The 12914-nt window shown below is 37.2% G+C and overlaps 1 protein-coding gene across 7 annotated transcripts in view; it reads right to left on the bottom strand.

Annotated features, from left to right (window-relative positions):
- micu3a (mitochondrial calcium uptake family, member 3a) overlaps positions 1 to 12914 on the bottom strand; it is a gene marked incomplete in the record, with an annotated part of 39116 nt that overhangs the window by 15404 nt on the left and 10798 nt on the right. For all 7 annotated transcript variants that reach the window (XM_036134103.1, XM_036134104.1, XM_036134099.1 and 4 more), the window contains 5 exon segments: positions 1307 to 1378; positions 2816 to 2898; positions 3875 to 3922; positions 10053 to 10131; positions 10669 to 10700. In XM_036134103.1, the coding sequence (XP_035989996.1) occupies positions 1307 to 1378; positions 2816 to 2898; positions 3875 to 3922; positions 10053 to 10131; positions 10669 to 10700 (314 nt within the window).

Here is a 12914-nt window from a genome sequence, read left to right as displayed (position 1 = left end):
AACGCATGCCTTGCATTACAACAGTAAGCACTGCATGACTCAGAAAATCTTTGTGACATGATGAATTTAAGGGGAACTAAATGTTTTTCTTCTTTTCTCTTTGAAGTGAACAATAGCTGTCAGCAGTGTTTTTGGTGAGCTATAAGCTTCACCAGGACTGAACCGTAGGTGCAGCCATTGTTAAATTGAAATAAATGTTTTGTGTAAACCAAGGCACAACTGTAAAACATATGGTTATGGTACATATGGCACAAATATAGTTATAGTAATAGTCTAATAGTATTTGACAAAGAAAATGTGCACACACAAGCTTTAAGAAACAAGTCAAATGCATTCTCAGATGCAAGAAACACCCAAATTATTCACAAAAAGACTAATGGAAAAATAAGAGGAATGAAGCTGCAGCTTGAATTTATTATTATTATTTTAATATTAACAGTTCTCTCTGACCAACAGGTAAGAAACTAAACTAATGGCACTCGTGTTTCCTTTCATTTACTTGAGTGGCAATTTTCATAGCTGCTGTGCTAAAACAGAATCAGTGGTTCATTAAAGAGGAACACCAGCCTTTTTTCACCTTTTTAAGAGCAGATAAATTTACATAAAAAAATAATTAGAGCCGAGGAAAGTTGTCCCTATGTTTTAAAATGACAATACATATCTTGATTCAGTGAGAATGTAGCCTAAACCTTCAGGTCAGCAGTCCCCGACATGAATATTCATATGAATGATGCCGGCAGTGTTGTAATGCAAGGTTGGTGGTTGTTTCTGAGCCTCCACCAGAGCAGAAGTGAGTAAGACAGAGTTTGAAAATGTACCAACTATATCAAGAAGACAATTGAGATAACTGTCACAGTAATAGAAGAGTTACCACATGGTCAGCTTTCATGACACAGCATGCACTCCACACAAGTCACATGAAAGATTAGTTTGTTTTTATTTCTGTAGTCTGTTTATCTACAAGTGATAGTTGACTTAGATGGTGATGTGCCAATTTCTGCACATCTGTTGATGCACACATTTAGTTTTCAGCAACGTTAAAAAGGGACATAAGCTGTTTGAACTAATGACTGTAGTAATATTCAATTTAATTACAGAAGACCCATAGTATTAATGTTGACTTGTCACTAATACAGCAACCTTCATATAATCAATGTAAATATGTTATTTGCTATTCTACTTTACCCTGTGATTCCAAATAGCAGCCAATCTATGTAAAAATGGCTCTAAAATCCATTGCTAGAAATATGACGAGCAATTTCAGTCAACCCTCGCATCCACATGCACCTTTTTACAGAGTTCTTACCAACTGAGCTGACTTTTCTGCGTCACCTTTCCTTCCCCTTTTCTCATTTTTCTTTCTGAAGATCTCTTGGAGCTGTAATGAGAGAAATAATTTGGTGTTTTAACGAGATTTATTCCAACAGTTTTCCTATAGTAGGAAAAAAAACAAGATTGTGGTTCACAAGTTTTCATTTATTGTGGAGTTACTCTGGTACATAATTATGGTGCAGGCTCAAATATACACATAAAGTGGCAATTCAAAGCAGGTGATTTACATTTTATTGTTCACCGTTCAGAGTTTTGCTTTGCTCTGTTTGCCTAATTTGTACCGTTTGCATCGCTCTAAGCATTTCCTTCGCATCGCGGACCACTAATCTGATCCTAAAAGCGTGTTTACAGAGGAATAATCTGCAAATAATTCGCTTCAAACATCTCGTTCGTCTTCGGTGTGAACGTACCTTTAGGGTTGAATGATATTTTGCTGTGTCTCTTGGAGCCGCCCACCTTGGTGGGATTTTTCAAAATGTGTCTGGGGGCTGGGATATTCCTTTAAATCGGGGTGAATTACTCTTTAAAAGATGGGTCCATCCATGCCAGAAAACCAACTTTGAAGTAATTCTACTGATTATTTCAGGAAAAGTAGTCAAATATTGGACCAGAACTAAGAATGCATGTATATATTTAAGCCTGTATGTATAATTTTGACTTGCACAGATAATAGAACATTCACAATAACTCAAATATCAGAGACAACAGAGGTGATGATATAAATTCCTTTAAAATGTATTTGAATAGGTTTACCTTTCAGTGACTATTATTGTTTGGAAAACACAGAAATCAGATCTATTGCTGCAAAATTCAATGTGGGAAATATACCCTAACTAGCACCTGGCTGCTCCCACAGGATTTTAAACCATTACCACCCCCTGCTGCTGTAGTACCACCCCACTCCCACCCACCTCCACACTCACTCAAATCCCTTCCTGCCTGCAGCATCTTCTGTTCAAACCCTTGCATCCTGCTGTGAAAATAACACGCATGAAGCCCTTCACAAAGGCTACAATCACTCCACAAAGCTGTTCAAATAGGTGATCTCATAATAAACCCTTTTCAGGTGCTTTAAACACGAAAAGAGCAAAAGGTGGATTTAAAAAAAAATTGCATCTCTAAGCAATACATAATTTAGATGAAAAAATAAACATACATAAGGTTTCTGTTTTTCATATTTGTCACATTTTGTTAAATTAACAGAAATTTGCAATGTTGTTTTAAAGAGTTCACATTTTATGTCTAAACATTCATCATAATTTGCTGCCACTCAGAATAAATTCTCCTAGTAATCAACTAGGATCACAAATCATAAACATTCAACTCTACAAAATCCAAAATACAGTGAAACAAACTGTTGAACGTCTGACGTTTTTCACGTATCATGCAAAGGTAATCCTCTAAAGCTGGCTTTCAGTATATTTAATAGCCAAAATAACACAGATATGTTTTATCTGATGGTCATTCTCTCTGTACAACTCACCACCAGGAACTCCCTCTTGTCCACCATCTGGTTGCCGTCTGCATCAAACATATTGAAAGCAATCTTAAAGCCAGCATGTGGTTCTGGGGAACAGATAGGAAAACACACACAGTGTGAGTGCATGCATGAAGGTAATTGCAAAGCCATAAATAACGATGAAAAAAGTAGCAGGCAGGGAAATAATGGTTTTATTTTGGTAAATGAAGTCTCTCAGTGAAGTACCCTATTCTTTTACAATAACTCTGGATGCTGGTTTAATCTTGCCGATAATCTCTGGAACTAATGTGGCATACCTTTTTTCTGCTTCAAGAGCATATACAGACTAAATTAAAGGAGTATTTACATTTTTTTTATCAAGTCAGGAATGTATAACACATAAAGTGCTCCAGTTTAAAATATAAAATCCTTGCTCAAATTAACATGTATATATATATATATATATATATATATATATATACACATACATGACATACATGCAGACAAGTTGGGGGAATCCCCTTAAAAAGCTTTTAAAGGAGACACTCTAGCAATGTTCCATTTAATTCGTAGCGAACACAGTGGAAACAAGCAAATAACATCTGTACTTTTTTATAGTTGTCATTCACGTAAAACAAACTGCTTGGTTCACATCTGACCAAATAATTTCATCTAACTGGCTTCTTTTTGGCTTGCCAGTAATTAAGATGCTTGTGTTTTTTTCTTTACATCATCAGACAAGATTGGTGGAATACATCCTCCTTCAGCCCCTATACACCTATGGCTGAATTTTTCATTTAGTTAAAATGTCAGTGATGAATAGTAGCTTTGTTCTAAGAAACAATAAAAAAAAACGACATTTTAATGGTAAAGTATCTGCTGCAACTGCAAACCTCATGCTGATGAAAGGCATTAAGAACAATTCCAGAAACTACATGTTTTGAATGCATTGTACCCTTGATCAAAAAACTCAAGTTTGGTGCAAGAAAATAAATGTTCATAAAAAAAAAAATTGTTCCATATCTGATTAAAAAAATGAAAAATGTAGTGAAAAAAGAATGTGTAAGGATTGAATTGACTCACTTGTCAGGATGCAGAGCAGAAAAAGGTATTCCGTGTAGGAGATGATTCCTAGTGATGAGATCAAGACCCAGAGTTAGAAAGGTCACATTTAAGGCACTCCTGCACAATGTTTATGGAAGTTCAAAGCTCCTGGCCTCTTGTGCCTCACATGAAGCCATACACACTAACACATACATAATCCTCTCCACGATGAAGATAGTATCTTGAAATGTGTCTTCTTCCTACTGAGCCGCCGAGAGTCATTTGGCCCCACACAGTGTTAACAAAAGCATCCAGAGGAAGACATGTTTGTGTATATGTGTGTGTGTTTGGATAGGCAAGTGAAACACGTTTTAGAGAGTTTTCCTGTTTCAGTCACATTTACAATCTCTTGTTCTTTTTTCTCACTTTCTGTCTGATCACTCTGATGGTTCAGGGTAACTTGCTGTGGAAGGCTGCTCCCCCACCGGTGCTAATGTATTCATGAGTGTGTGTGATGGTGAACATGACACCAGTTAGAGTAAGTGTGAGCTTTGTGTTTAGCTGAATGCTGAGTGCTTTGTGTAGACCAGCTGGTTTGGAACTGGACTCACTTTAAAACCGGTGCAGATCGAGACCTGAAAAGACCAGAATACACTCTGAAGCTACTCAGGTTTCTGCATACAGTCTGTATGTTTGTGCTCCCATGCTTTCAGTGACACAGTAATAAATAACGGCGGGCTTACACTGAATACGGTGCGAGTTACGGTCTTGACCAGTGGTCAGGACCGTAACTCGGGACCGCCGCAGTGGTCCCGAGTTACGGTCCTGAATTTCATGAGCCAAACAGGAAAAGTCAGGGGCCAGACAGGAGAGAGTACCAGTGAATTTCCAAATGAAACCCACCCACCAACTTATGCTAACTTGGCTAATATAAACAAAAAAGCAAAACAGAAAACCAAGAAAACACTGGAGGAAGAAGTAGAATATTTATGTGCACGGATAACAAGTTTTGCAAATGACTGTATGGTCTTTAGGGAAGTTCTAAACTTTTTGTGAGCTCTATTTCAAAATATTCAGCAAATGTTTTGTAGTATCTTAATTATATATGTAAAAGACCAAGTAGAAAGTTGCAAAAATGGGGAACTATTGCAATGAATATGGTAGCTGTCCAACCATTTTACATGTAGTAATATATCCTTTATGCCATAATGAACTAGAAGGAAAATGATGCACGGTTTTTAAATATGTTTAGAAATAAATAATAAAATAATAAAATATTGACCAAAGTAATGAGCAAGAATAAATGAAAACTAATAAATAAAGGCAATAAAACAAATTCTAAAACCACTATTTGTGGGATTACAAATGAAAGCCTTTCGATGGGCAGTATTTTTCTAGAGAATAAGCTATTAGCTCAGTCTTACTTGCAATATAGCTTGAGCTCAGAGAAATTTAATAGGGAACATCTGCGATCATTAATTTCGAAGTCTTGTCACTAATTCTCAATTGAACTTTGGGCCCGGACTTTAACTGAGCCATTTAAAGGATGGATGTGCTTTGAAGTAAACCACTCTATCGTAGCTCTAGCTACATGTTTAGCGTGGTAATGCTGGATGGTGAAGTCAAGTGGAAATTGTGTGCAATATTTAGAATTTAGGCCAGAAAGTTTAGATTTGGTCTAATCAACTTTGGTCACCTTCTTTCACGTGTTTTTATGTCCAATGTATGGCTTGTGGCAAATGTTACACTAGACTTCTTATGGCTTTCTTTCAACAATAGTTTTCTTCTAGCCAATAAGACCAGCTTTGTGGAGTGCACACCTAATGGTTGTACTGTCAATGGATTATCTCCCTTGAGCTTTGGGTCCTGAAGCTCCTCCAGAGTTATCATCACTGTTTAGATTTTTTCTTTGGAAAACCTTTTGAAAACCGTGTATCGTTTTTCTGCAAGCGCACAATTATACGCTATCTTGTTTTGGGCCATCATGTAAAATCCTGTTAAAATCCATTCTTGTCAGTAGTTGTAAAGTGACAACTTGCGGGAAAAAAAATGGAAAATTTTAAAACTTTTGTTAGGCACTGTATGTCCATGGAAAATCCGAAGATATGCAACAGAATTTGTAGGGTGTTGCAGATTTTATTTGGGCTTTTGTGTTTGCAATTTCAGAACTAAAAAAATTGTCTTTTTGCAAAATGTCCATATTGTTCAAACTGACTACAGAACAAAGAAGACCAAAATTCCAAAAGGTTTTGTATGACTCAAGTGTCTTTAAGTCATTTATAATGGCATACTAGTTAAAGAGTTAAAAAAAAAAAAAAAAAAAAACTTACAAGAAATACCTTATTCAAAATACCAAACTTCAAATGTCAGACACACTATAAAACATAATCAAAATGATTTTTGGTCTTTCGGTCAATTTACAAAGAAGGTAAAAAGCCATGGTACAGATACCATTTAGTAGAGAAGTAAACAGCATAATGTTGGTCCTTTTGTTGAAGGCTGAGCTTAAAGGAATTGAGATGTCAGACTGCTCACTACAATGATTTGTAATAACTCTGACTTGTAAATGTTTGTCATGTCAGTGTGCAGCCAGGTATATTACAGATGTGCAGAAAACACTGAAATAATGGGCTGTGTTCAGGCAACACTGTGCGGTACTAATTTTCTCAATGACAGTCAGATTCAGTTATTTTCAGAATTTTATAGCAACGCTCTTTGTGCACACTGGGATAGAGATGAGTGTCTTCTGTCAATCACATGCACATAAAGACAGAAACAAATACATGCACTTACAGCTTACAGAAAAGTATTGAAATAAAGTTGGAAAAAGGCGAATAAACAAAAAGTGTTTTAACATTGATTAAAGTTAATATGTAAAACATTATTCTTTATGTGTTTAGCTTTTATTCTTACATCCCATCCTTTTCTAATCTATCCTACATCCTCACAATCATTGGGATAGTCAGTTCTCTTTCGTCACTTCCAAATGAAAATTGAAAGTTAGGAGTCCTCCTACACGTGTCCCTATAGACCAAACCAAACCTGAGCATAATTTTGGTATCATTAGAGCGGGACTGAATCACACATGACATGCTATTTTTAGCCTCTCCCTGTGTGTGTGCGTGTTTCAGTGTAATTATCACTATAGGGAATCAGTCCCTGACTGTGCGATTCCTCTTTTATGTGCTCTTGTAGCAAATGCTTAATTAGGGCAAGCTTATTTCTCAGCTCATCAGGAGAGGAGAGGAAAGCAAAGGAGGCTGATTTTTTTCGTCAGCAGGTTGTTTAGCTGAGCGGAACAGCATGACAACAACCTGGATTAGTGACACCTACAGTGCAACAAAAACTCACAAGTATCATTTAATCAGAGATTTAAAGGGAAGCCCTGTGCTCACAATGCAGTGTTAAAAAGTGTCAGAAGACCTGAATATTTCCCAGACTACCAACAATTTTACAGTTATTCATAGATCAGTTATGTGAGCAACAATGATTTCAACAAACAATGATGTATATAATATTTCACTAGGACAAGAAGACAAGTCTCAAAAAGCCAGACTGTAACTGAAAATGTTCTTTTTCAGGAATCTTGAATTACAGCTGCACAAAGAAACATTGACTGGTGACTTTTCTGCTTGATAAGTGAGCAGCCAATCGGAAAAGCAAAATTCAAACATTTTCCAGTCAATAAACGCAGCTCACTTAGCACTAGTGCTGTTATTAAAGCAATTTACACAATTAATCAAGAAAGAAAAAAAAATGCGATTGAATAAGGCAGACGGTGTTGTGAAGTTACTTTATATTATTATATGGTTAAACACAGAGATTTTTACGCTTTTGTATAGTACAGAAAATGGGATTCATACATCAATATATTCCTAGTTAAAAAAGTGTCTTGAATGATCCAGAAGGTCCTGCAATGAGCTTAAGGAAACGCAGCGTTTAGTTTATTACAATTTGCAACATAAATATAACTAGTTATCTGTCATGATTTAGGTTTTTGTTTGCCTTGTTTTGGACTTTTCTGGACTAATTAGTTTCCACCCAATCAGCTCTGTCCACTCCTCAGTCACCAGTCAATTAGCCCAGATCAGCTTCACCTGCTGCCAGGAATTACTGCCAACTCTGCTCACCTGTTCTCCTGTCTACATATACCTGCCTCAGCCAACTCACCCTGGCCAGATCGTCTTGCCTGGTGTGATGGTCTCTGTCTTTATCAGTGCCTGTGCGCTCAGCCAGCTGGACTCTTCTGCTTCGTATGTGTTTTCAGTCCTCACTGATGAAAGTTGTCAGTGTCTGCGTGCTGCACAAGTCTGCCTGTTTCAGGTTTGGCCTGGTATGGCCTGTCACTGCCTGCAACCCCTGGTCAGTCTGGTTGTGCTTGCCTGCCTCACCTGCTACTACTCATCCCCTTCAATAAACCTTCTAAAACGTAACTCTGTGTCCGGTTTGAATATCGGGTCCGCACTTGTAATCTTTACAGTTATTTTGAATGCATTTTTACTTCTTTTAATTGGTTCTTTCAGGTTGAATCGAAACAGATATAATTAAAACTAGCCTTTTGATTTGAAATAGAGATAATTACTGAAACCGTTCAACTCTGGAAAGAAATATTCTGGCGATTTTCTTTTTGTCCACATTGCTCAGCTGTATTAAGCACTACCAAGGCAACTAACAAACACTCTGCGGTGTTTTAGGTGCTCTGTACAAGTGGTTATTCTGTTCAAGTAAGGTGTTTTAAAAAGGATGTCAGAGGAAGCACAAAAGGTGTAAGAAGTATTTTTTTTTCCAATCATTGAAGGCATCACATTAAGCTCTACCAGGTTGTGCTGACAACATTCTTTGGTGTGGACACTAAAAGTTAGCTACTCTCAACATTAATGAGGCTTAGCACAGCACAGGCTTTACAGCAACTCATTAGTTGCTTAAAATGAAGGCTGTTCTGTAGTGCAGCGTTGCGTTGCAACAAAAAGATCCTGGGTTGGAATCTCAGCCTTGGCTCTCTGTGCATGAAGTTAGCATGTTCTCCACATGCATGCCTGGGTTCCTTTCATCAAAAACATGACTGTTAGGTTAACCGGTCTCTCTAAATTACCCTAAGTGGGGGGGGGGGGGGGGGGTGCAATTAATTATTCTCTGTGTCACAATTTTACCCTCTTGCCCAATGACTGTGGCAGAAACGCACAAGGTCTGCTGCAACCTTGAACAGATAAGGGATGTAGACAGTAGATGGATGTTTCAAATGAAGACATACTATCTAAAAAGACACAATTTTCTTCAACATTTTGAGACCTGTATGTGGTTTATTTAGGCTCTTAGAGAGAGGCTTTCAAAAAATAATTGGAAAGCTGGGCAGAATACGGTAAAATTGTTCTGTTTGACCCTTTTCAACTTTGACTCTGACTTAGAAAAACTGGCACTCTTTTCAAAACCTCAGAGTTACGGAAGCATCACCTTTCCTTAGAATATATGTATAGAGGCTGCTGTTTTTGTACTGATAACCGTGGCAAATATGCTAATTGTTAAGATGCTAAAGCTAGTTTAAGTCTTTGTTGGACAGTGATTCTCGGAGGTCAGAAATTGGCCATGAGATTCTGATAGGTGTATCTTTGGCTCAAACTGTAACCTTATCTACTATAATGCAGGAGCCATATAGCTAAATGAAAAGTAAAAGCTATCCAAGCATTAAATATAACCAATATAATACACATAAAAAAGCTTAATCAGAAGAGAAGAGAATCAGCAAAAAGATGCTTTTCATACTTTCCAACAATTTAATCTCCTTTACCAACCCCCTAGTACTAGAAGATTTGTTCATGAGTAGAAATTTGATAACCAATGTTTACTCAATTTACTTTTTGCAAGAAACAACCATATATGGGGTATTTTATAATATGAAAAAAATCCCTAGGTGATTGTTCCGGTCCATGATGTATGCTACTTATCTTCTGACAAGTGCATGAATTTTCTTATAGAGAATTCTTGGATGCATCTAAAGATAACAAAAAACGATTGGGAAACTAGTTTTTGCTTACAAAACATTCATAAACAGTGTTTATTATTCGTTGTGTCTTAATATCTGACTTACAAAGCAAAAAGCATTAATGAAATGAGGGTCTTCACATCTAATTAATGCCATTTGAAAAAAAATGAGGTCTACAAATGCAGAGAAGTAATGAATGGTTTGTATCCAAATGTGTGAGTATGTGTCTCTACTGACCTCTTTCTCTCAGGTTACGGAAGAGTTTGGAGGATCCTCTCCATACAGGAGGAGTATCTGATAAGATTTTCTCCAGCTCCTGACATATACACACAAAAATCAGATTAAAGAAAATGACAGGTTGTCACACTAACTTTGAACTTTATAAAGAAATAGAAAAAGGTCCCATGCAATGGAAAAAATATCCCTGTGAGAGGCCATTTATTCTCACATTGTAACAGAAAGGTTGATTTTAGTACGTTCTAGTGTAAAAAATATGCAAAATATACTTAGAAGATGTGCCACGAAATGTCTGCTGCACTAAATGATATGTGGTGCTATAATTAGGACATATTGATTTTTTTTGTATGTTATAATGTTTTGGAAATCAAAGATATATAGAAGACTGAAAATAACTACGATAGCAAAGCAAGATACATCAGAAATAACAAATTACAAAGGACCTACGCAACCATGCATCTTTCTTGTGTTATGCAGGTACTGACACTGCATGAAACTAGCATGTTAAACTGAAAAACTCTGCAGAGTGAAAAACCAGCAGGAGATGTAACATGCAAAAGACGTCTGCCTGTGAGGAGACACAGGAGAGAGCAGGGATATAAAGTGTGTTTCCCACCTGTTTGGTCAGGGACCTCCATGGCCTCTTGTCTGCCAGGGAACAAGACAAAGGAGGAGAAAGAGAAAGACGAGAAGAGAGCTTGGGTGGGCTTGGTCAGATAGCATCTGTATGATCTAGAAAAGGGTCCTAATGTGCAGGGTACAGTCACAACACACACATCTACAAATACACAGACACACACACCCTCGCTGTATATACACCCATCATAGCAGACCCATTTGTACTGTCTGAAGTGGTCCTTGCTTCCCTTTGTAGTATGTGGAATGTCCCTGTAAAAGCACATACTACTTTTGTTCTGTTTTATACAACAAAGTTCATCTAATTCAACTTCAAAGAGGGCAGCGGAGGACGGCTGCTGCCGACAGGCTACGAGCAGCTGTATCGCATGACAGCGAGCCAGGGGGACATGTAAACACACACATACAGGTGCACGGTCTGCACGCTATTCAATCAAATGACCACTGAAAAGAGAAATTGTTTCTGATAGCATCAGCGTGCAATCACATTTCTAAAATTGGAAAAACTCAAGCCTGTGCCCACCAATTTAGATATTTACCGGTTAAGAGAGAGAGTACATGGGAGCAAATGGAATGTGTGTCTGACTAACATTAACCTCAGACTAAACAAAAGCTGTAAAGCCATCTGCTTTGAGGCTGGCTGCTTAGACCTAATCTGTTACAACTAGCAGCAGGCTGACAGGTTCTGCAAAGATGTGCTCATAAACCTAGAATTTTTCACAGCCTTAACACATGGCAAAAAAAAAGACTTAAATAAACCCAGACACTGATGGAAACAAATAAAGATCAATAATAGAGATCTGTAAAAGTGTCAAATAAAATCAAAAGTAAGCTAGAATATCATTCAAAGAAAGGGAACTGAACTAGATTTTAGGTTTAACTAGGCAGGATTCATTTGGAGATTGATGTGTATGCCTAATCAGAAGCACATTTTGCTTATAAGTGTTTACTATATAATATCTGCAGATTAAAGGGCTAAAGCTAAAAGTAGCTGGATGTCACAACCTTGTGAGAAATATTTTTGACACAATTGTAAACTAAAATAAAAATAATTTATAATTTTTTTGGGACTCTGGGACTTGAGTAATACCTAACCAAGTAGAATTTGATAGCAAACCAAATCCTATTGTATATATTTTCTGGGTTCTTAGACAGTCAGATGCTCATCAGTTACCCACGTCACATTATTTTCAGCTTTTAAAGACTAACTTAGATGGTTCTGTTTGGGGATCATCTGATAATATGAAGAACAGCTCCAATGACGTTTAAAAGATAAATGTTTGCACAAGTTTGAAGTGACTGTGGCTTTTGTACAACTATGGACAAAGGTCGAAATATGTACATACAATCCCAACCAATGGTTGGATGGATGTCATTTAGTAAGCGGCAGAGAAACTACATGCTTCTGTCTACATGACTGAATATTCTACCACTCGTTCAATCAGAAATCGTAGAGCTTTTATTTTTAATTGGTTGGGTTCCTGTGACTGATACGGCTTGTAAACATAGTTTACACATTTTCAATAGCCCTAGGGTCAGGACCATTGCACAATTTTAAACCGATTTACCCCTCCCAAAAGCAGCTTCTGTGTCTTTGGGATTATTGTTCAGTTGAAATATCCTTGACCTAAACCCTCAAATGAAAGAAAATAGTTGAGAATGATGCCAAATCTATCAAGGATTGAGACTACCATGAGCTAGAAACTGCTTCATGTAACATTTCTGTGGTAAGAAAAGACAAAAAGCTATTTGCCCTCAATAACAATAAGTGTGTTTGGAACGATAAAGATAAGGCTTTCAAACCTAAACATTACAGTCAAACATGATGGTCGTAGCATTATTGTGGTTTTTATTTTTTGTTTGTTTGTTTGTTCTTTTGCTGCCATTGGTTTTGGTCTATTGCACAAAATGGGCAGGGGCTCAACCATTGTCTTGTCTGACCATAAAATCTTTCTCAGGAGGCCTTGGATTGTTCATTTCGACAGCTGAAAACTTCAGCAAACTTTAAGGTGTGGAGTTTAAAGAGAGCCCTCATTGTCAGCCTATATTAATGCCAAGGTTGCTCTACATTTTTACAGTGACACGGGTATTTTTGTGAACTAAAACAGGTTTGAACCTCAGTAGTGCTTAGGTTGCTCTTAACATCCTAATTCATTTCCTCGACTCTGGGGGTGACAGTTTCAGTCAGATTTGTGAACATTGGACACAGCAGGACCACCATTTTCA

This window comes from Fundulus heteroclitus, unplaced genomic scaffold (assembly GCF_011125445.2).
Source record: "Fundulus heteroclitus isolate FHET01 unplaced genomic scaffold, MU-UCD_Fhet_4.1 scaffold_74, whole genome shotgun sequence".
Lineage (NCBI taxonomy): Eukaryota > Metazoa > Chordata > Actinopteri > Cyprinodontiformes > Fundulidae > Fundulus > Fundulus heteroclitus.
This window is presented reverse-complemented; position numbering and strand designations above follow the sequence as displayed.